Consider the following 23,300-nt stretch of genomic DNA (forward strand, 5'->3'; position numbering starts at 1 on the left):
TTGTCTGATAGCAACTCTACAGAAAGAAGCCGGGCTTAGCTGTCACGTTTGCAAAACTGCCTCAGAATTTGGATAAAAACCGATACAAGGACGTGTTGCCTTGTGAGTACCCAGCCCAACGCCTCCTCCTCCCCCTGCACGAGACAACGCTTCGCTGTTCAAGCAGATTGTCTGGGATTCTGGACTGGTTTTCAGCGTGTCTGTAAACACTGCTGCCTTTATTGCAGCCATCTCAGGCTGAGAACAGTTGGGGAATCGTGGTGTTTATGCTAATGAGTCGAGAGCTGCCGATGGGGCTGGGAACTGAACCCCTGTTTACTTGGGATGATAAAAATAACAGTCAGAATAATGGGTGAATTTTTCTTTCTCCGGCAGATGACACCACCCGGGTATTACTGCAGGGAAACGAAGATTATATTAACGCGAGTTATGTGGACGTAAGCTGGGAACCTGGGGGGGGGGGGGGGTTAAAAAGAACACATTGATCCTCGTCACGAGAGTGGGGGACTTAGCCCATGACAAAGCATGCCCCCGTTCACCCTGTCACTCTAGTACAGTGTGGCTTTGTGAGAAAAATGAGTGGTCTCACTTTACAGGGGAGCAAAGTCAGGTTCGCTGAATGACTCGAAAAGCCACAAAACTTTGAGCGGTGGTTCCAAGCACGGTCTAATTCCATCATCCACCCGCCGATGTACTTAGCCATTGCCATGTCTGTGTTTATCTCTGCTGGTGGTATGTTTAACTTTCTGTGCTGGCCTGGGTGTTACTAGTCTCACCTTGTCTACAAGTAAAAGAAAAAGTCTTCATATATATAATCCAAAAGAGAAAAAAGGAAAAGGCTTTCCTGTCATGGGATGACACACACATCACAGGCAACACACCTGGATGTAGATTTCCCCCTTTAAAGGCAGATTCAGCAAACTTTTCTGTACCTTGAAAACCACTTTTTAAGTAATATTAACCTCCCGGGGCCATCATCAGCTCAAAAAAAAAAAAAAAAAAAAAAAAAAAGAAAGAAAGAAAGAAAGAAAGAAAAGAAAAGTGACCTTGCAGAACTGTCCCTGTAAGAACTTGTTTGGTCAGCAGTCCCAGTATTCCAATCACATTGTTGTCAAATCTGGAGATGGCTTTGTGCTGCAAATTTTTCTTTTTTTTCTGGTTGTGAGCGGGTAAGATCTTTTTCTGCTGTGGTCCAGCTAGCGGTTGGGAAAGGGCAAAACGGAGGGTCCTGCCTACTTTGTGTAGGCTGACGCTCTGTAACGCCTTACCGATCTCACCATAGATGGAGATTCCGGCAGCCAACCTTGTGAACAAGTACATTGCCGCTCAGGGACCCCTGCCACACACCTGTGCACAGTTTTGGCAAGTCGTCTGGGATCAGAAGTTGTCTCTTGTTGTCATGCTGACAACTCTCACAGAGCGAGGGCGGGTAAGTGACTTGATTTCCAGTTGGAACGTGCGTGGGTGGTGCTGGGGGGGACATGAGTCTCACTCGGGGCAGGAAAGGGTCTCCTAGTGACCTGCAAATCTCTAGGTGGACACCCGCAGGGATGAGAAACTCAGCCTCCCTTGCCCCCACCTCCTCATGTGGATCTGTTAAAACAAGCTTACCGGAGGGATGGCTCAGTGGTTAAGAACACTGACTGTTCTTCAAGAGGACCCAAGTTCAATTCCCAGCACCCACATGGCAGCTCACAACTGTCTGTAACTACAGTTCCAGGGGACCGAACACCCTTACACAGGAAAAACACCAATGCACATAAAAGAGTGCTGGCTACTCTTCCTGTGGACCTGGGTTCAATTCCCAGCACTCACAGGACAGCTCATCAACATATGTAACTCCATTTCCAGGGGATCCAACACCCTCTTCTGATCTCCACGGACATGGTGCACAGACATATATGCAGGCCAAACCCTCATACACGTAAGATAGTAAACCTAAAAAGTAAATTTTAAAAAGACAAGCTAGAAAGCAGTACTTCCTTGTAATGTGTATTCTTCCCAACTGCCTGGGTCCCGCCGCTGTCTCAGCCCCCAAGTAACACCTGAGACGCTATATTAATTATGGAGCAGTTGGCCGTTTGCTATGGTTTCTTAATGGCTAGCTCTGACTTAATTATTAACCCATAATTACCAATACATATTTTTATAAGGACTTATCTTACCCGGGACACCAGCCTCATGTGTCCTCTCCTCCCAGGATCGCATGTCGACTCCCTACTCTTGACTACATTTCCCAGAATCCTCCTCGTCCCACCTGTCTTGCTTCCCTATTGGCCAAGAGTGCTTTATTTATTAACCAATCAGACAAACATATGCACAGAAGGACTTCCCCCCACTACCCCTGCTCCTGTGTCTCTGCTCACACAGTAAGATTGTAGTGTGCAAAGGCAACGTCTCTATTCCCTCTGATTTGCACGCCCTTGACTCTTGGCCTTCCTCGGTATGCAGTGGAGACAGTGATAGTGCCCACCACCCTGGGAGACTGGGCTGGGCAGTGTACATAAAGAGATCAGAGGACTGTATGCTTCCAGTGTCCAGCAGACGTGGGTTTGGTTAGAGTCTCATCCCATCAACCAGAATGAAAAAGTGTGACCCCCGCCCCCAGGGGTGGTGGGAACTTCATCCTGAAATTTTGCTCCTCAGAGGCACTAGGAACACACTTTTGAGAGTGGTTGCTACTCCTGGCAACTCCTCCTACCTCCCGTTCTTTCCCCGTCTCGCCTGCCCTGTTACTGTGAGAAACCGGGGAATCACCTCACCGTGCTGTCCGGCTCATCTCATTGCTGTCTGAGACCCTCATTCTAGTCTGTTTTTGTTTTAATAAGAGATGGAGTTAACTTAGCCATTTTTTAAACTTAATTCCCAGCTCCTTGAGCTAGCTCACAGGGCTGGAGCCCCTCGGTCCTCCTAAAGGGCCTGCATCTGTCTGGTCATGTGGCACCGTGGCATCGGTCTGGCCATGTGGCACCATGGCATCTGTCTGGTTATGGGGCACAGTGGGATCTATCTGGTTATGGGCACAGTGGTATGTATCTATCTGGTTATGTGACACCTTGGGTTAGAAAGCAGACCCCCAAGCCAGACAGGGTTAATTCCTATTATTACATCCCACCTGTGTGATTAAGGAATCATGCAAACTATCACCCATTTTTGTGGAGCTCTGCGGGAACTGAGCTCATTGCTATAGGAAACCTCTCCTAAGAGTGCTTGGTGCATGGTCATTTTTGTTGTTGTTGTTATTTTTGTGGTTTTTTGTTTTGTTTGGGGGGAATAGGTTTGCTCTATGTAGCAAGCTGGTGGTGTTCCTCCTGCCTCAGCCCTCCCATGTGCTAGGAGGGAACACATGTGCCGTCATACCAAGTGATCACAGCCAATGCCGTCTGTCACACGTTAGCCAGCAGTAGCAATAACATTCATTTGTATTTACATGAACGGCTACTAACAGAATCGCACTGAATGTGTCTTTCAGTTTTACTTCATCTAAGCAAACTTCTTGTTTTTGCTTTAATAACCTTTCAGATACGTGTCTTAAATATAAATCAAGTATCATTTGCCAAAAGTAAAAGTGTGTGTGAAATTTTCAAAAAGTGTGAAACAAAGCCAAGCATTGTGGCAGACACCTGTAATCCAGCACTCAAGAGGTGGAGGTACAAGGATCGGGGGTTCAAGGCCCACCACCCCCACCCCACTACGTGAGTTCAAAGCCAACCTTGGCTGCATTGAGACCTCATCTTAAAACAAACAAACAAGCTGGGTGGTGGTGGCGCACGCCTTTAATCCCAGCACTCAGGAAGCAGAGGCAGGTGGATCTCTGTGAGTTTGAGGCTGGGCTGGACCGACAGCCTCGAAAACAATACAGAGAAACCCTGTCTCATAAAAACCAAAAAACAAACAAACAAGGCAAATATAAAACACTGATATTAAAATCCAAGTGTTCTTCTCTCACAAGCCCTACAGCTGAGGCCAGCAATACTCATCTGGTTTTCTGTTATGTGTTGTGAAAAAGTGAGGAAGTGTTAGGGATAGAATGCCCCAGTGGTCAGTCCTAGACCCAGGGGCAGGCTTTCTTGGTGGCACAGTGAGTCGCTTGACTCCCAGGATCAAGAATCTGCCCCCCATACCTGGCAGCCTCCAATTGTTCTGTGTTACTGATGGGAGACAGTCTGTGTTCTGCCTGCCTTTACCTGGCCTTATACTCCGGTACTTGGTGTGCCCAGACTCCACGTCTCCTCAGGAGCAAACAGTTTGCGGAGCTGATGCTCCTCTGTCCCCTGAGGAATCTTTGTGTTCGTGATGGTCGTTCCTGGGAGCTAACACCCGAATCCACCCGGTGACTCAGCACCTACGCCGGCTCTCTGGTGTCGGGCTTCTTGCTGTCGGAAAGTTCACTCTCGCCTTTGCAGGTAGACAGCCATTCTTCTCCTCAGAACAGGGAGCCCCTGAAGGAATGAGAGGTGACAGATGATCAGCTCTGTGGTGGCTGTGCCTCCTTCACTCCGTCTGCTTGTTCCAGCTCAGAAAAAATAAATAGATCTTTTCTGTGATCCGAGAAACCTGACCGCCATCCATCCGCTCTTCCAGGACCCGCCCCCTCCAGCTCGCTCTTTCCTGTTGTCTGAGGTCTCCTTGTGACCCAATGCGGTTTCCTTTGTGTCCCAACCTTTTCTTTTCCTGGTGTAAGTCACTACCCTGCTTCCTTGTGTTAGAGAGTCCCCAGAGGCCAGCACACTCACCCATCCCTTCGGCGTCTCTGGCCCTGGCTACTTACTCTGCCGGTTCATTGGGTCTCCCTGTTCTCCCATGGTGCCAAGCGCCTGCTTCCCTCTCCCGCTACAGATTCTCGGGTGGCCTGCACCCTCTCTGTCCTCCGGATGGCCACTTCTCTCTAACCAGGCGTCCCAGGCCAATGCCTTTGCCCCTCTTCTGCGATAAAGGCGAACTTCCCAGGGCATCCTGTCTGCTCTCCCTACGTCCTTCCGGGCCTGTAGGAAAGCGGGTCTCCCAGCGGGCACGCCCGAGAGTCCCATGCCCTACCTGCCCTGCACTGAATCTAAGCAGTCTCTGAGTTCAGGGAGCCACCCGCAGTGCTCAGAAAGCTTGCAGCCCACAGGCTCTTGGCCTCCGTCCTTGTTCACTTCTACCGAGGGTGCTCTGGGGTGTGTTCTCCGTTGAGAACTGGGAGAACCAATATCCCTTGCCTTCCATCAGGTGGTTTTTTTCTTCCTTGGGGGGAGGGGGTGCTATATTTTATATATCTACGTATCCTGTCCCCCCAGCCACTTAAAGCACAGACTTGGAATAGGACCCTAAGGTTCCTACTTCCACGTCGTCACGAAGGCCCTACCTCCTGAGTGGTTGTGAGAGTTCAGAAGGGCTAAGCCCTGGTGTCCCCCGTTGTCTCCCTGGACCAGAGGCAGTGGGTTTGCTCTGAGGAACAGTGAAGCCCATGACTGTCAGGAGGGCTGACAAGAAGGGGTCTGGGGTGACACAGACCTCCCTCTTACAACTCCCTGTTCTCTGTACGTGCTTGGTACCCAGGCACTCAGTGGCGAGATGGCTCCCCTCCACACCTGGTAGCACTGATTTCTGAGTGTGGCTAGTCCCCTGATGGATGCCCTCAGGGTAGCCTCACAAACCTTCTTGTGAACCCCCCTGGGGCTAACCGCTTTACTTTCTGGTGGGACACATCTACCTACTGCCATTATGTAAGATTCCCAAAGCCACCGACTAGCCCCTCATGTGTACATACATGGAGCCCATCCCCACCCTGAGCCTGCCATCTGAGCTGGAGGATCAATGTATGTAGCGTAGCTGCCAGCACCGGCTGCCTGAAGCAGGTCTCAGCTCTCCATCTCTTCACTTCACCCACTCACCGCTGGGCATTGCCGTCGGTAGCCGTACTAGTCCCGAGTTGTCCCTCCCGACCGTCTCTGACTCTGTTCTCAGAACCTTCCCGTGTCTCTCCCACAGCAGAAGCAACAGCTCGGGGGCCCGGGATTTTCATAGTCTCGTTCCATCCGCATCCGCCTTACCTTCCAGCTGGGCCTTGCCAAGAGGGTCTGAGGCCGCCTTCCCTGCCTACCCCCTGGAGTGGCCCTAAATGCGCAGAGCAGAATGCTGCCTGTCTGCGGACCAACTCGCACCCTTTGTGCAGCTCTCCTGAGTGGTCGGTTGTCCCCTGGGTGCCCGCCCAGGTGACCCTGTGCATTCTGCCTCCTCTCCCTCCGGCCTGAATGATCTGCCCTTGCAGGCCGTTAGTCCTGAGCCCTCTGCCCACTCTGACATCTGTCGCTCCTGCCTGATCTGCCCCAACCTGTGCCTGTCCTTCCTACCCGAGTTCCTTTGGCTGGATTGGAGAGCGTCCCCCCCCCGGGATACATGCCAGAGCATCTCTGATTCATCAGACCTCTCTCCCCGGGGATGCTTGTTGACCAACTAAGTTAGCAAAAAATGAAGAGCTGAGGATGCAGCCTTCGTAATTGGGCCCACGGCTCTCCCACAAACCCCATCTGGCCATCCTTCCTCCACCAGGAGCCCAGCCTTCTGCGCGTTCCTCTGGAACCCTAGGGCCCTTCCTGTCCAAAGCGGTTTCAGCGTCTCTTTCCCTTCCCGGATCCTCTTGTCAGGGTCACTGCATGGCTAGGACCAGAAGACGAGAGCAGTTTCAGCAGCCCACGGCGCCTCGTGGAGACAGTATTCCAAGTCCTGGCAGCGTTTGCCAGCGACTAAGGCCTACCAACCAGCTGCGGGGCCCTGTCCGTCCGTCACCTGCTTCTCAGGGGTGGCAGGCCCCTTGGTTTCCCTCTTGTCCTCACAGCCTTGTCCCCTTCAGAGGGCACCGGCCTGGGATGGAACCCCGGGCTCTATCCCCGTGGTTCTTGTGACCCGACGTGGGGTCAGGTCTTCTGAGCCTCAGTCTATCCAGTCATAGTCCAACATCCCTACCTCAACCTCAGAGAGTGGTCTTGAGGCCACTGTAAGCAACAGCGCATCCATGAAAGCACCGCCTGGCCCCACACCCCTCACCGAGCAGGCGTGAGAGACCCGCTCCTCGCTGCAGGGCACACCCTGGGGTCTAGTGGGCATCGACAGGGTGGGGAGGGAGCCCCTCCGTAGACCTCCGATTCTAATGCTGCCCCCCTAGAGCGCCCAGATCCAGATGTACCTAAAGTGAGTCCAGTTCCCCGCAGGTTCCTGTGGATAAAGACGCTGGGGAGTGCATTCCCCTCTGGAGAGGGTCGTCCCCCGGCTACCCTAGGGCAGGAGCCCATGGGGCGGTTTTCTTCTGTGTAGACGAGATAGACACAGGTTCAGATGGACAGACAGACAGGCGTACTGTCTTCGTCTGGCAGCCCCGCCCCTGGTCCTGCTGACAGCGAACGCTCTTCACCAGGACCGATTTCCCATCCAAACGGTTTGAATACACCTTAATCTCAGATATTTGCTGTGACATTTGAGAAGAAGGCGAGGAGAGCTGTTTCCCGACAAATTCCGTGTGTCTGTTAGTTATAACACCTTTCTGCTATAAACAAATATCATTTTTACTTACACGGGGTGCCAGTCTAGATTTGAGGAAGAATTTTTTTTTCTTTCTCTTTAAGCTGTGCATGATGGTACATGCCTTCAGCGTGAGCTCTCAGGAGGCCGAGGCAAGAAGGTGACTTGAGCTAGCTGGGCCAACACAGAAATCAATAATAATAATAATAATATAATTAAATGAGCCAATGTTGACAGAGTAACTGGGCAGCTCAGATTTTCACTTGGGGCAAAATCTATAATAATAATGATAACTTGTTATTATTATTATTTATTATTATTATTAAATGAGCCAATGTTTGGCAGAGTAACTGGGCAGCTTAGATTTGCACTTGGTGCAGACACCAGAGGGGGGAAGCTACAGTAGTTTATGGAAGGGGCTGCAGGGTTTGGAAGGGAAAACAGGCCGTGGGAAGGCGGTTCACATTAGCAAGCCACAGCTGTCGTATTGGGAGACACTGTAACAAACCACAGAATGAATGCTAGACTCTGTCGCAGCAACTTTGTGGCCCTGGCCAGTCACTTAGTGTCCTGTACTCTGGATTTCTCCTTTGCTGTATGGGAAGTCTTGGCTCCATCGGGAATTTTATTTTTTATTTATTTTTAATTGTTTTAACTTTATTTTGTGTGACTGTTTTTGCCTGTATGTGTATGTCTGTGCACCAGTGTGTGCCTGGTGACCGTAGAGGCCAGAAGAAGGGATCAGATCTCCTGGGGCTGGAGTTACCCATATGAGCTGTCATATGGGTAGTGGGAACTGAACCCTGGTCCTCTGGAGAAACAGTCGGTTCTCTTAACCGCTGGCCCAACTCTTGTTTTATTTGCTATCAGCGTGCGTGCGTGCGTGCGTGTGTGTGTGTGTGTGTGTGTGTGTGTGTGTGTGCTCAACATGCTTAGAGCACACATGTAGAGATAAGCGTTTATGGAGTCAGCTCTCTCCTTCAGTGGATTCGGGGGATTGAACTCATTGCCAGGCTTACACAGCAAGCGTGTTTACCTACTGAGCCATTCACCACCCCTCAGAGGGGCAAGTGCAAAGTCTGTACCCTCTGTGGTCCCAGACCCCGTTTCCTGTGAAGGCATTTGAGGTTGTAGGAAGCACTAGTTGTCTCTGCTTGGAGGCTTTTTTTAAAGGAGGACGTTTGATGGACCTGACCGACCTCACTCGGTTACTGTAGCTTGCGTAACAATGGTATTGCTGACCGCCTTTGACCTCACCCACAAGGGACTCCACACTGCAGCCTCTCCGGCCTCTGTCAGTGTGTGAAAACCTGAGATCCTAGGAGGTCTCGACTGCCAGAACTCAAATGGCAACAAGAAGAGAGGAAATTCTTTCCCTTAGCGCCCTGTCTAACGCCAATGAGCTCCTAACCGCTGTGTCCCACGGCTCCTGTGAGGTAGGGAAGGGCGCTGAGGTGGGCCAGGCTTCTGAGAGCAGAAAAGAGGCCCAAGGAACCCAGGTCAGCCTGGGCAGAGTATAGGTAGCCCCAGGCACCCAGGCCCTGTTCAGTCTCCCAGTGAACAAACCCTGGAGGGAAAAACTGACTGCCTTCCTCGGGCTCATGGGCACAAGCTGGTCTCATCTGAGTTTCACTCCCTCCCCGCCATTTCTCCTCGGATGGAGGTGGCCAGATGCCGCTGCAGTTAACCACCCTGGCTATGCCCTACGGAAAAGCCCGACTTGTGTTCTCTGGTTCGTCACAGACCAAATGTCACCAGTACTGGCCGGATCCCCCTGACGTCATGGACCACGGCATCTTCCATGTCCAGTGTCAGGCAGAGGACTGTACCATTGCTTACGTGTCCCGAGAAATCCTGGTTACAAACACTGAGGTGAGCGTGGTAGAGGGGGCAGGCGCAGTCAGAGTAGCCCCTGCTGCAGCAGCAGTCACCTGGTAGGCAGAGAGCCGGTGCCCCGTGCACGCGCCAAGAGGGAGAGGCGGCCCTGGGGTCTGCCCATCAGGGGATGCATGGATAAACAAACCAGGCCTAGCCTTGTAGCAGTAATTCCAACCTCAAAAGGGGGGGGGCATTTTGGGCAAATGTCCGCATGGGATGAGTCTGAAAGGTGTGCCTCATGAAGGAGGCCGGTCAAGCGGGTAAGCACTAAGATTTCATTCGTCCCGATACCTAAAATAACTAAACTCATAGGCACAGAGATGAGAATGGTGTTTGCCCCCCAGTGAGAAGAAGGGTAAGAAAATGGAGAGTTAGGTTGTAATGGCTACCGAGGTCGTATTCAGGTGACAACGAAAGTTCTGGAAGGAGATGGTAGTGGTGGTCGCCCCGGCATTGTAGCCAGGCTTAATGCCGGTAGAGCTGACCTCTAAAATGAGTTAAGCCTCGATGTGTAGTAGGTGTGTTGGGGGTGGAGGTCAGCGGTGCAAAGGTGCATTTAGCCACATGATAGTATGGGGCCCCTGGTTGCCCTGAGCAAGAAGGCCTCCGCACCAGACAAGAGTACGCACACGTACACACCCAGGCGGTGTGGGTGGCCCTGGCTGCAGGGTGGCGTAGGTGCCGGGGGTACAAGAGGTCGAGAAAGCAGTGTCTTGGGGCTCAAGAACGTTGTCGTCCTGGGAAAGTGGGAGCTTGACGGGAACCCACCGAGACCACAGCAGGGCCGGGCAGGAGAGGACCCCGAGGCTAAGACTCACCAAGGCCACGTCTTCCGCAGACCGGGGAAGAGCACACGGTGACCCACCTCCAGTACGTTGCGTGGCCTGACCACGGCGTGCCCGACGACTCCTCGGACTTCCTGGAGTTTGTGAAGTACGTGAGGTCCCTGAGAGTAGACGGCGAGCCTGCCCTGGTCCACTGCAGGTACTGAGCCTTTTACACTGCACCCCATCTTAAATGCTTCTGCCCTCCTCCCCTCTCAGGAAAGGCCCAGGAGGAGTAGGCAGGCGCCAAACCCACCCTTAGGCCTGCGAGGCACACACATGGTCGTTCCCTAACAACTTACAGACACTTGAAACGTAGCATTATTTGCTGCAAGGGAAAACCCCATCACGCCTCCCTGCCCTGAAGTTCCTGACCTGGACAGCAGGCGTCACTCAGAGAAGAACTAGATGGGTTTCTTGCTAAGTCCCAGCCTCAGCCCCGGGGGGATGGGCTCTCTCTTTTGACACGCTTGAGATCACACCTGAATGTGTGTGTGATCTCTGTTCTTAGAATCAGCATCAGGGCACGGTGAGGTGGGTTCAGCTCTGCCTTGCAGAAATGATGCCCAAGCCGATCCTCAGCCTCTCTCTCTCCCCTCCCTAGTGCTGGAATAGGACGGACAGGTGTGTTGGTCACTATGGAAACTGCCATGTGCTTAATTGAGAGGAACCTGCCTGTTTACCCACTGGACATTGTCCGGAAAATGAGAGATCAGCGCGCCATGATGGTGCAAACGTCAGTAAGTAGAAAACTCGGTAACAGAGAGAAAAAAAGTGGTAATAAGAAACGCGATAGAGGTTGGCTAGGGGGTAATAAGAAAAGTGATAGAGTTGGCTAGGTGCTGGCACACGCCTTTACTCCCAGCACAGAAGGCGGCCGTGGCAGGTGGATCTCTGAATCTGAGGCCGGCTTGGCCCTATGTGAAGCATTCCAGGCCAGTCGGGGCTACGCTACGCGCGCTGAGACCCTGTCAAAACAACAACAGCGACGAAAAGGCAGAGATGCACATTTCCTGAGCCCACGCGCTCGCGGGAGCGTCCGTCTGTAGCCAGGAGGGGCACTGTGAATAAAATGAGGTCTGAGGGAACCGGGTGGGTACCTAGAGCCACACAGCGCCTGTCAGAGATACAGCGACTACTACAAAGCATGGGCCATCTGCACGCACTCTGCTCACCTCTGGCCCGTTACAAGTCACTTGCCCCGAGAACAGCCCCGTGTGCACCCCTCCCTCGCCATGGGCTACCTCCTGCTGAGCCACGCCAGCATCCTTGGGAGGGAATTACCTGCTTGTCATTTTGAGCTGCAGGGAGAAGAGGTTGGGTTAATGTAGAAAGAGCGTGGTTCAGGCCTCCTCCTCACACACTGACAACCCTTGGGGGAACCCCCGAGCCCCTCTTGTAGGCCTCAGCTTCCCCGTCCTGCGGACGGAAGCTATCCCGCCTTCGATCGTTCATGCGCTACAACAGAGTTGTCCAAATAGAAGACACCCCACCCAAGCTTGGGTTGAGTAGAACCGGCTTAGCTTTCTAATCTCAGCCATGATGGGCAAGGCCCCAGGAGTATCCAAGAATGTCCTAGGAGCATCCTGAGAATGAGTTGTCAGAGACGGGGGAGCAGCCTCCTGGCAGAGCTTCCAGAGCGGTGGAGAGGGGCTGGTTGGCGAAGCAAGGAGCAGGAACTCTGTGTTCTGACCAGCCACGGGCTGCCGGACAGACGTTGCAAGATTTCCCTAACAGACTGTGAGTCCTTGGTTTCTACCTGGGGAATACAGTTGAGGAAAAGCCGGCTCAGCCATAGAGATAACTTAGTAGGTAAGGATGCTTGTTACCACAGCCTGAGCGGGATTTCCTGCAAGGCCAGCTGTCCTCCCGACGCCACCCAAATAACCAAGGAAAAGAAAATAGAGTCATCTACTGAAGGTCATTGTCTGCCCTGCTTTGAAGTTTAGAAGACTAAATAAATGATGGTTTAAAATCACAGAATACCCCACCCCCACCCCAACCAGGCCTGGTGATGCAGGACTCTAACCACAGCTAGTCTAGAGGTGGAAGCCTGAGGGTACAATATTTTTTTAAAAGATTTATTTATTACATATGCAGTGTTCTGCCTACATGCAAGAAGAGGGCACCAGATTTAATTGTAGATGGTTGTGAGCCACCATGGGGTTGCTGGGAATTGAACTCAGGTCCTCTGGAAGAGCAGCCAGTGCTCTTAACCTCTGAGCCATCTCTCCAGCCCCGAGGGTTACAGTCTTAAGACCCAACCTGAACAACTTAGCAAGACCTTGTCAGCCTTCTCTATCTGTGGCCCCAATACGAGGCTTCAGTTTGAGCGGTCACAAATCAAAAGACATCGAGGAAAATGCTTCCGCACAAACACACAAAGACTCTTTTCTGTTTTATTCCCCGCGAAATACAGCATAAGTGTTCACAGTGTATTAGGTGTTAGAGATAGCAAGAGGTAATTTTGGCTTTGCTTTTGGGTTTTGGTAGTATTTGAGGTGCTTTTGGGTTTTGGTGGCATTTGAGGTGTGGGGTTGTTTCAGACTCACTGTGTAGACCATTGTCCTGGAACTCAAGAGATCCGCCTGCCTCTCCCGCCCAATGGGTGTACCGCTGTGTCCTGCCAAAAAGGATGGTGTGTGTGGAGAGTTCTCACAGGCTGTAAGCAAATACTGTACCATGCTATATAAAAGACTGGAGTTTGGGTGTCCACGGGGAGTCCTAAAGTCAGTCCCCCGTGGATACTGCAGGTCTATCTAAAACAACAAGCATCTTTCCCTGACTCTCTTAAGGAAAAAGGAACCTAGATTCCACGCCAGAGTCGTCCTTACTATATTAGTTACTTTTTCTTGTCACCGTGGCCAGGCGCCTGGAAAAGCGTGAGAGGAAGGGTTTATTTGCCCTGGTCATTTGAAGGGCAAGTCTATCACGCCAAGGCAGGCGTGGCGACAGGAGCTGCGGAAGCTGTCTTTAGTGACCAGAGAGAGAGATGAATGCGGTACCTAACTCCCATACTGCACTGCCTCCCCCCTAACTGCACTTCTCTGAGGACAGCCCCCCCCCGCCCCGTCTGTGAAGACTTGAGTTCACCTCGCTCTTGCCCCCAAGCACGAGGCCCAGAGTTGAGCACACACGGGGAGAGACTATAATAGAAACGTCCCAGAGACACCCTCAAGCACGGCGTGAGGCAAAAAAAAAAAACCAAACAAACAAACAAAAAAAAACCCGCTCTCGGCGCTGTGGACTTGACAGCTGCTTCTCTTTTCTCCTCCAGAGCCAATACAAGTTTGTGTGTGAAGCGATTCTTCGGGTGTATGAAGAGGGCTTAATCCAGAGGCTGGATCCCAGTTAGGACAACTGTGAAGCGTTCGTTCGTTCCTCGTTCCCCCGTGAGGCCCCGCCCCCACCCCACCCCAGGGATGCTGGCCGCTGTGGGAAGGGATGAGCTTATCCGAACCTAGGCACTTTAAATTTCTGTGGAAAAGGGTATCCTGTACATAGGAACTGCTGATGTAGATAATGCATGCCGCTATGACGCCTTTGGACCCACAGAGATAAGCAACGGGGGATCTCCGACCAGGAACCGCCACCGCTGCGTTTCTCCCTCCATGTCGTCGACGCCCTGCCACCGGCCGTCCTCGGGCAACGAGAGGGGACGCGCATCAGCAGGACTGTGGACTCTCCTCTCCCACCAGAAGCCAGACAAGAGTGGCTACTTTGTGGTTGCTCGGGTGTGTCTGTGTGTTGATCTGTGTGGGACTGACTCCAAGGGCTGAACCTCCTCGGCAACTGGTATCCATTACCCCTGACCCCAAGGGAAACTCAGATGAATGTACCGCAGGCAGGGCACAAGGGACTTTCAGACTGGAGGACGAGCAGGGTCTCTTCTGCCCTCCCTCCCTCCCTCCCTATGCCTCGTCTCCACCCCTTCTGTTCCAAAGCGCCCAATTCCCCTACCCCCCCCCCCCCCGTTCCTCTCTTCAGGGTCACAGCCAGTGCCTGAACCTGTTTCATATCGTATGTTCGGGTGACTTCTCGGCCGAGGCCGGGAACCAGACTCCGTGCTGCGAGTCCTAGCTTTAGAAGCAGCCAAACCTCTGCTCAGCCCTAACTGTACACTCAGCCGCCGCCGCCGCCATGACTGGAATCGCCGACTACTGAATCTCTGTGAGGATTGCTGCTACTTCAAGTTCTCACACTTGAAAACAAGACGATTTTCCTGGGAGAGGGGGGCGGGGTAGCATCCAGATATTCAGAATTTTGAACCCTTCTGAGAAAAGGCCTTCTAGTAAGTGACCATAAGAAACACCGCTTCTCGAGGGTGGCGCGCGTGTGCGTGTGTGTGTGTGTGTGTGTGTGTGTGTGTGTGTGTGTGTGTGAGAGAGAGAGAGAGAGAGAGAGAGAGAGAGAGAGAGAGAGAGAGAGAGAGAGAGAGAGAGAGAGATGGGTAACCCTCTCAGGATTCCTAGCTTGATTCGAATTCCTGTCGCGTTTATGTCGAGAATGAGCCTCTGTACAGAAGGACAGATGTGTGCACTCACCCTTGGTTACAGCAGTCTCCGTTTCATTTCAGAGGAGAGAATTAGACGATCTGAATATAAACACAATTTGATGTTAATTTATTCTAAGTACTCTGGGATTTTTGATTGTCCTCGAGAATTCTGCTCTGTGAATAGCGTGGTTAAAAAATTTTTTTTTAATTTGTGGCAGGATTGTAGCGGATTATTATTTAAGGAAAAATAAATTACATGAATGCTTTAAGGTGGTGTTTTTAAATAGCGGTTTTTGCGTACCCAGGAAGGCGTCAGCAGGTTTCTTAGCGGTGCTTACGAGAGAAGGGCACTTGGTGTTGTCTGTCATGGGAGTAGATGAAGCCATATACGTAAGCGGACACTGGAGCAGACAAACATTTCCTGGTTACAAGATGAGCCCAGGTTTCCGAACGTTCCTCATCGGTAGGCTCGCTATATCCATCTATTTTCCTCCTGCCTATCTTTTACCCACGCACGTCTTGCTGCTCAGTGTTACGAGTGCAATGCCCGGTGCCCTGTGTAATGAGGAACCAGAATGGTTCTCTCTAGACCACTCAACAGTACCACGTAGCCCTCGGCCTAGGAACCTGGGATCTGTAACTGCGTTTTCTTCTGTGTAAAATAAAGAGAAACAACGCTTGGAACTTGAAGGCAGAATGAGGTCAAACTGTGGAAATGAATTTCCGGCCACTATAATATGTAAACCAGAGCTACTGAAGACCTAGAAAGGTTGACTTCTCTGTGGTTGGCCCCAAAATGCACCAAAAAATGTGGAGCCCACTGGGTTTTCCTAGAGCAGTGTTCCAGAAGGCAAAAGCCCAGAAGACAGAGAACCGGTACCTTTATTCAACCTGGATTCTGACAACGCCCTCCGCAAAGCACCAAAAAGAGGAGCAGAGAATGCTGCGTACATTTTCAGGGGTATCAGGCTGCTTAGCAAATTATGGTTTTATAGAAATGTTTGTGCGAAGCACTTGCAAAGTCTCAATGTCCTTGGAGACTGTTTTGTTATTCTCTGGAAACAAGCTGTTGAATGTGGTCATGAAAACGCCGCTGTTACACTTACATAACATTCTGTGAAGCTTGAAAAGGCTGCAGCTGGCCTCCCTGCCATTGTGTGGGGCCAGTAGTTCAGACACAGCAGACGTTGCCAGCAGCAGAGTCCATGGAATCCTGGGAAGGAGGACAAGAAGATGATCTCAAGGAGCAGAACACCCAAGTGAACAGGGTCAGCATCACCAATGAGAAACCAAAGCTCTGGGCTCCTGTTTCCCTGCAGCCCGCAGTTCCACAGTTACTCCTAGGAAACCGTGTTTCATCCTAAAGAACTGCATCAGAATCAAGCTAAATATTTTGCCTGGGAAATTTGTCTTGATGTGAATGGAGAAGATATTTATAACCTATATTCTAGCACCTTCCAGAAGATCAGAGTAGACACCCCAATGTGCTGGCTTCATCCAGATGGGTCCCCTGATGACATCACTCTAGAAGCCACACGTGGTGAGAAACATTTGAGATTGTTTAGTGGTAGGGAGACAGGGTGGATGAATCTCAAAACTTGTAGCAGTATTTTTAGTTCCTCCCACGATCGTTGTTATCTAAATATGCTTTGAGACTAGTGTTAGAGTCTCCCACAGGCTGTGCTCCTGGAGGATCCATCCCCGCCGCCATCCTTAAACTCTTTCATGCGGGGGCAGTGAGTAGCCTCATCATCCTCCCAAGGCAACCAAGACAGTATCCACAGGGAAAAAAACTGTAAGAGCCCTGACCTAGCCTTACGGAGATGCTTACCCTCAGCTCTCCCTGAGTTGTGTGTTTGTGTTTGTTCTTGCTGAAAGGGACTGATGGTCACGTGGACTAGATGAGCTCACAGTTACATTTCAGGGAAACAATTTAACCTTAACCAAATCTGAAGAGCTGACCTAGAGAAGCACGCCCCGTTGGTTGCTGTGACTTGTCCCCAAGAGGTGGTCTCAGCCCTTGTCACTGTGGAACTAAGAAGACAAAGACTGCCAACCCTCCTGGTTCTTGGCCGTCATCCTAGAGCAGATCTTGTAAAGATGGGAACAGCCTGGGGACATCAAACCTCGGAGACTGATAACTCTGGCTCTGTCACTATCTTGATCACTCTCCTGCCACTGGAGCAACCAAAGGGATTGGTTGCGCTAAGCCAAGTCTCTCTGTAAAGTACCTTAGTCAATCAGCAATATGGTTTTTTTTCTGTAAATTTGGAATGGTTTTCATTCTGACTTGTTGTCAGGGACTCTACCGAAAAAACAGTTTGATCAATATAAAAGCAGTCAAGCTATGCAACACCATTGCCGCCTGTCAACGTCGTTATTTGTGTGTCTGATTTCTGCCTCTGCCCCTGTCGACTCAAATGCTGTTTATCCATCTCACCCTCTCTCTGGTTATGATTTCTCATGCAGTATTTGGCCTTAGCGTTCACGTTGGGTGGCCAGTTTTAGTCCATAATTGCGTCCTGCTATTGTGAGAGCAGTAGCTTGCAGCAGGCACCACCCTTCTTCCTGCGGGGTCGCTGAGTGACTCTGTGAGCAAACACATCCCGGGCCCCCCCGGCTTGCTCCCCCAGCCTCGGAAAGCAGCTTCTACCTTGATGGCCAGACTCATTCAGGTGCCAGACAGCATAACAGGAAGGGGAAGAGAAAAGCAAGTCCTATGTCCTTAATTCCAGGGCCGCAGCTCCTTCAAGGGGGTAGTCTTAATGCAGGGAAAACCATATGCTGGGGCTAGGGATGTAGTTCAGCTGGTAGAGTACTTGCATAGCATGCACAGCCCTGGGTTCAGTTCAGGAAACAGAAGCAGGAGGATCAGGAGTTCAAAGCCCCTTCGTTACATAGCAAGTTCAAGGCCGCCTCCTCGAGACCCCAGTGAGATAGCTCAACGAGTAAAGGCACTTCCCGTCAGGCCTGATGACCTGAGTTCCATCCCTAGATCCTGGGTGTGTAGTGGAAGAAGAGAACCCTGCATGTTTCCCCAACTCCCTCCGCACCCTGTATACTCACGCACATAGTAAATAAATGTTAGAAAAAATGTTTTAAAAAGGCTGGGTGGGTGTGGTGGTGCAAGCCTTTAATCCCAGCACTCGGGAGGCAGAGGTAAGCAGATCTCCATGAATCCAATACCAACCTGGTCTACGTAAAGAGTTCCAGGCCAGCCAGAGACGGTTGAGACCCTGTCCAAAAGAAAACAGTAAGCCTAACTAAAACCCAGGTGGTCTATTTCTAAGAAATAATTTGAGAGTGAGCTCCTTTGGCCTCATGTGGCCGCTCCTCTCCCCATGGGAACAACACAAACCAAATGTCACCACATCATATGACTAAAAGAAAGTTACTTAGGGGTGATTCTCGGGCTTCTCTATCTACCCGGGGTGTGTGTGGATTTTTGTTTGTTTTGAATGCCCTGATGACTTGCGTACTAACAATAAGTTCTTCTCACATAGCTTGTACAGAGCAGTGAAGTAGACGCGGAAGTAGCCAGTGAAAACATGGGCGAGCAGACAGCCCGGAGTCACTGTCCCAAGTTGTCAAGCCCCATCACCACACAGGAAGAGCAGGGCTCTCTCTGGCAGTGGCCGGCCCCTTGAACGGCACCTACCTGACAGTCCAGTCCTGCCCTCAGGAAAGATTCCTGTCCCTCCCACAGTCACATTCATAATGAGACTCCCAAATGGTGGCCTTGGTTTCCAGCACAGATTTTTCTGGCTTGCCCACTTTTGGGGACGACTGGGAGGTCCGTCCAACTGCTTTCAGGGTCCTGGAGGACAAGGCTTTCAGATTTTTCACAGCCACAGATCTGGTCTGGGGTTCGTCCTGGGGCCCCTAGCTGCGCCTCTTCAGTTTGAAGCCTTCTGAGAGCTTAGGTGGACAGGCTGCCCCCAGACTAGCCTTGGCGCTGCAAGGCTCACACATTTCTGACTGGAAACCCCTGCTTGCTGCCCTCATCTGGTGTTTTCACACTTCCAGGCTGTTGCTATTAACAACTGCAATTTGGGGGCACAAAAGAGCTGGCACTTTTCAATGCCCGAAGAAATGAATGACTCCAAGTGCAGGCTACCAACCGCCAACTGGAGAGCAAAGTGAAATCCCTTCCTGCCTCTGGCTGGGCTTAGTTCCTCTCGCTTCCATGGGACCTTGTGAAAAAGCAAAAGGGACCGGCACACTTCTGCATCCCGCCATGGTTTACCCAGCTGCCGGGGTCTCGATATGAAGCCTACCTTGAGGGTAACACAGGGACCACTTTTATCATATGTATTGTGGCCATCGTTGACCAACCAAACCCATTAAGCCCCTGGCATGTTGTAGGTGTGATTTGTAATAGAGTTTTGTTCTTTTGTTTTTTCACATATCCAAAAACCAAAACAAAGATGGCTGGAGCAAAGTAGTTTACTTCCTGGAATTAAAAGGGGTTGTGAGCCACCTAATATGGTGTCGGGAACCAAACTTGGGTCCCCCGAAAGATCAGCAAGTGCTCTCGACTCCTGAGCCATCTAAATGGCTGAGCCAGCCCTAAAATTCAATCCTGTTGAGCAGGGGGATGACTATGTAGGCGCAACTCGCAGCCTCCAGTAGAAACCCTGGTCTCTCTCCATCCCCCACACGAACTTACAAGAATCGGTCTCCGTCTCTGGCTGCCCCAGGTCTTCCAAACCAAAGACAAGCATCGACAAGCCTGTTAGAAGGTGGCAGCCCAGGCCCCAGAGAGACACAGTGGCAGAGCGGGGTGGAGATAAGGCGTTATCCCTGTTCCTCAGGAAGGACTGATGGCCAGTCTGCCCCACAGCTGGCAGGTGCTCAGAGGCAGAGGCTAACAACAGGGCTGTCCCTGGATGGCAACTGGGTGGATAACAATGCCACAGACAAGAACGGGACACTGGGAAGGGATGCGTTGCCTTTGGAACCGAAGTCTAAACTGAGGACGTGTGTAGCTCTTCTCTGGAGCCCTGGCCAACTATCTCTACATGGCGCTCTCACTATAGACGCTTCTGGGTTTTGTGTTCACCCCAGGTGATTTTTTTGTTTTTGTTTTGTGCCATTCTCATTTACATGTAAATCTATCCATGCAAAATGGTGTTGGTGGCCAAAACTCGCTGTTAAAATGCCCCTCTCATAGGGGTGGAGAGATGGCTTGGTGGCTAAGACCTCTTGCTGCCCTTCCAGAGGACCCAGTTCAGATCCCGCCACACACACCACGTGACTCACAACCTCCTCTATCTCCAGAGGTTCTGACACCCCCTTCTCACACACTGGCTGCTCTTGCAGCAGCCCAAGTTCTATCCCCAGCACCCATATCGAATGGCTTGCAACCTGTAACCCCAGATCCGAAGGCCCTGACAGCTCTGGCCTCCTGTGGGCACTTAGATACACATGCACAAGAATAAAAACATATTTTAAAACCTAAAGCAGCCTCCTTAACGGATGTATAGTTGTCTTGACTTAAGCAGGCTGCAGTAACAAAAATACCAAGACTGGTGGCTTGAACAGTAGACGCTGATCTCTCAACCTTCTGGAGGCCAGGAAGTCCAAACTGAAGGTGCTGGGTGATTGTTCCCCGGGCTGGCAGAGTGCAGCCTAAACATAGCATCCTTAAATGTCAGAGAGAGCCCATCCTGGTCTCCCCCTTTTCTTTTAAGGCCCCTCAGACTATCCTGAGGGCCCCACCCTACAACCCCATCTGGCCGGCTCCATCTCCAGAGTCCGTCTGTCTTAGTCACGTGCCTGTTGCTGTGATGAAAACAGCTTGACAAAAGCAGCATGGGAGACAAAGTTCACTCGGTTTCACCGCTTTGGGTTATAGACCATTGCTGCTGGGAAGTCAGGGCAACAGGCACAGATCATATTGCATCTGCAGTCAGGAAAAAAGAAGAAGAGCAATATGTAAAGGGAAGCCTTCCTGCCAGCCTGGTTCCAGAGCAGTATCAGTCCCAAATGAACACACAGGAGGCTATATTAATTATGAAGCTATTGGCCTTGCATGTTTCTTACTGGCTAGCTCTGACTTAAGTATTTACCCCATAATTGTTAATCTAAGTATTTCTCTTACCGGAGAAATTTCCGGGCTTCCTACCCCATTACATCTTGACTTTCTGTGTTTCTCCTACCCAGAGTCCTCCTGGATTCCTAGTCCCACCTATCTTGGTTCCCTATTGGCCAACAGTGCTTTATTGACATATACACAGGACTTCCCCCATCAGCAATAAATGAGTATTATGCTACACTCAGCACTCTCTCCTTTTCATTCAACACAGGACCCTCCACCTAGTGAAGAAGCCCGCCCCCCACATACACCCGCAGGTCAAACTAGGCAATTCCTCACACCGAGACTCCTCAGCTGATTCCACATTGACCACAGTCAAAACCGTCTAACACCATCCAGCTGGGGAGGTGGTCTCAATACCAACTGATCCGTCTTCTAGCTTTTCTGATTTATCCCTCGGAGTCCCAGGTTCTCTCTGGCCTTCCTCTCCCCACCTCACCTCTGGGTACTGGAACTTTTTAGAGGCTTCACAAGCGCTTGGGAGAGAGAGCTTACACATAGACAGCAGGTTGGGTTCTTGGCCTGGGTCCTGGTGGCCTCTGTTGGCTGACAGTCTTGGCACGAGTTCTCTGTGTGATTTTCTCTGGTGACATTCAGTTTCCATTCTTCCTCCCTCCCTGCAAGTGTAGATGCATGCTCTCACACCGCACCCCTGCCTGGTCTATGCTACAGGCTCTGTCCCAGACAAGCGGCCCCACGGCCAGCCTCACCGTCTGGCCATCTCTGTGCCTCATAGACAACACCGTGAATGCTGCCCCCCCCCCAGAGCTTTGCAAAGTGGCAGCTTCCTCCTGTAGACGAAGGAGGCGGTACTATGTCCTAATCCAGGCTGTCCTGGAACCCACAGATGACTCAACAGTGCTGGAGGGCTCTGTGGCCTAGAGAAATTAGACCTTTTGCCCCAGCTGGAATGCCATGCATTTTTATTAATGAAAGGCTACTCCCCCATCCCCTGCACACATGAGGTTTGTTTTGCTTGCTTGCTTGTTATGTGTATTTGTGTGATATGCATGCATAGATACATGTGCCCACGTACGTGGGCACACCCGTGTGAGCAGATACACATGTGTATGTGTACATGTTTGTGTACGTCCACGTGGAGGAGGCCCGAGTTTGAAATTGGCTGCAGGAGTCTTTCTCGGTCACTCCCCACCCTATCCACTGAGACAGAATCCCTCAGTTGAACCCAGAGCTCACGGACAGCCAGTGTGGCAAGCCAGCTTGCTCTGCGGATCCCTTGTCTCTTGCCTTCCCAGCACCGGAACTATAGGCAGCCCATCAAGTCAACCAGACATCGTGTTGTTTCTGAAGAGCCATACTCCAATCGTTTGCATGGCCGATGCTCTCGCCACTGAGAGCCTCTCAATTGCTTGTCTGTTTGTTTCAGAGATTTATTATTTTTTTTATTATGTGTTGGATGTTTGCCTGTATGTGTGTTTGTGTACCACACGAATGCCTGGTGCCCAAGGAGGCTAGAAGAGGGAATTAGATCTCTTGAATCTGGAGTTAGATAGATGGCTGTGAGTAGCCATGTAGGGGCTAGGAATCAAACCCCGGTCCTTTGCAGGAGCAGCCTGTGCTCCTAACAGCCTAGCCATCTCTCCAGCCCTGCCTTCACTGTTTTTCAGTGTAGTTTGAATGAGTTGCCATTCTCCTGCTTCAGCTTCCCGAGTGCCGTGGTGCCACCATGCCCAGCCTTGATGGAAGGAGCTTTGGAGGGCTTGATCTGCCAGTTGGCCACAGCACGTCCACAGTCCCAGCAGTGTCCGCAGGGACCAGATCATTCCTGGCAACTTTAGTGCCCGCCCCCTCATTCTGTGCCAGTCAGACAATTGCCAATAACACGGGGAACTTGCCTCCCCTCCACCTAGACAAGCTAAATGGGCATGCCCCTGAAGGGGCTTCTAGAGTGGTGTAGCCAGGAACAATGCCAGACCCATTCCTGAGCCAGGAGCCCATGTCCCTGCTCCTAGGCACAGTATACGGTGTGGACCACAGATACCTCCAGGCTGACCGTACTGCAGACGTGGCAAACTGTCCCAAATCTGCCCTCTCACTGTAAACACCTGCCACAGCTCCTGCTTCTTCTTGTCACCTCTGAGTTCTGGTCAGAATTTAGGGACCGGCATTTGTCATCAGCACTTGAGAACCTGTCATGGAGGCTGAAAATGCAGTCGCTGACATTCTGTGAGGTATGGGAGGTGATCTCCATCGCAGGGAGGAAGTGTCTCCAGATGCAGAAGCTGGGCCACCAAGACCCAGTGTCCCAAGAGTCCCCCTTTCACTTTTACACAATAGGCTATTGGTTCTGAAGTGTACGAATGATTCCAACGTAGAACCTTATGTGACTGGAAACCCATTTCCCCCAAAGACCCAATGAAACCTAATCGATTATACTGTGTGTCCACCCCAGATCTCTGTTCTCCTAGTTTCCCACAATACCGTCTCATTTTCTCCTACTTCTCTAACCACATTGCACAGCGGATAAAACAGTGAAAAGGAGAGG

General features: G+C 51.3%; 1 protein-coding gene and 1 long non-coding RNA gene across 11 annotated transcripts in view; one reads left to right on the forward strand and one right to left on the reverse strand.

The window, feature by feature from the left end:
• Ptpn3 (protein tyrosine phosphatase non-receptor type 3) overlaps positions 1-17,055 on the forward strand; it is a 119,908-nt gene extending 102,853 nt beyond the window's left edge. For 9 of the 10 annotated variants that reach the window (XM_040738059.1, XM_040738047.1, XM_040738051.1 and 6 more), the window contains 7 exons: positions 12-102; positions 376-437; positions 1,283-1,429; positions 9,244-9,372; positions 10,217-10,362; positions 10,807-10,942; positions 13,480-17,055. In XM_040738059.1, coding sequence (XP_040593993.1) covers positions 12-102; positions 376-437; positions 1,283-1,429; positions 9,244-9,372; positions 10,217-10,362; positions 10,807-10,942; positions 13,480-13,557 — 789 coding nt within the window. In that variant the 3' untranslated portion in view covers positions 13,558-17,055. The remainder of the gene's footprint in view (positions 1-11; positions 103-375; positions 438-1,282; positions 1,430-9,243; positions 9,373-10,216; positions 10,363-10,806; positions 10,943-13,479) is intronic. The other variant, XM_040738044.1, reaches the window with a different exon arrangement.
• Positions 17,056-20,168: 3,113 nt separating this feature from the next.
• LOC121138919 lies at positions 20,169-21,543 on the reverse strand. Its single transcript, XR_005875776.1, has 2 exons — positions 21,290-21,543; positions 20,169-20,602 (listed from the first exon to the last, which is right to left on the reverse strand). It is a non-coding gene; the product is annotated as an uncharacterized LOC121138919 (long non-coding RNA).
• Between the last annotated feature and the right edge of the window lie 1,757 nt (positions 21,544-23,300).

Source organism: Mesocricetus auratus, unplaced genomic scaffold, assembly GCF_017639785.1.
Source record: "Mesocricetus auratus isolate SY011 unplaced genomic scaffold, BCM_Maur_2.0 Super-Scaffold_6730, whole genome shotgun sequence".
NCBI classification, from domain to species: Eukaryota; Metazoa; Chordata; class Mammalia; order Rodentia; family Cricetidae; genus Mesocricetus; species Mesocricetus auratus.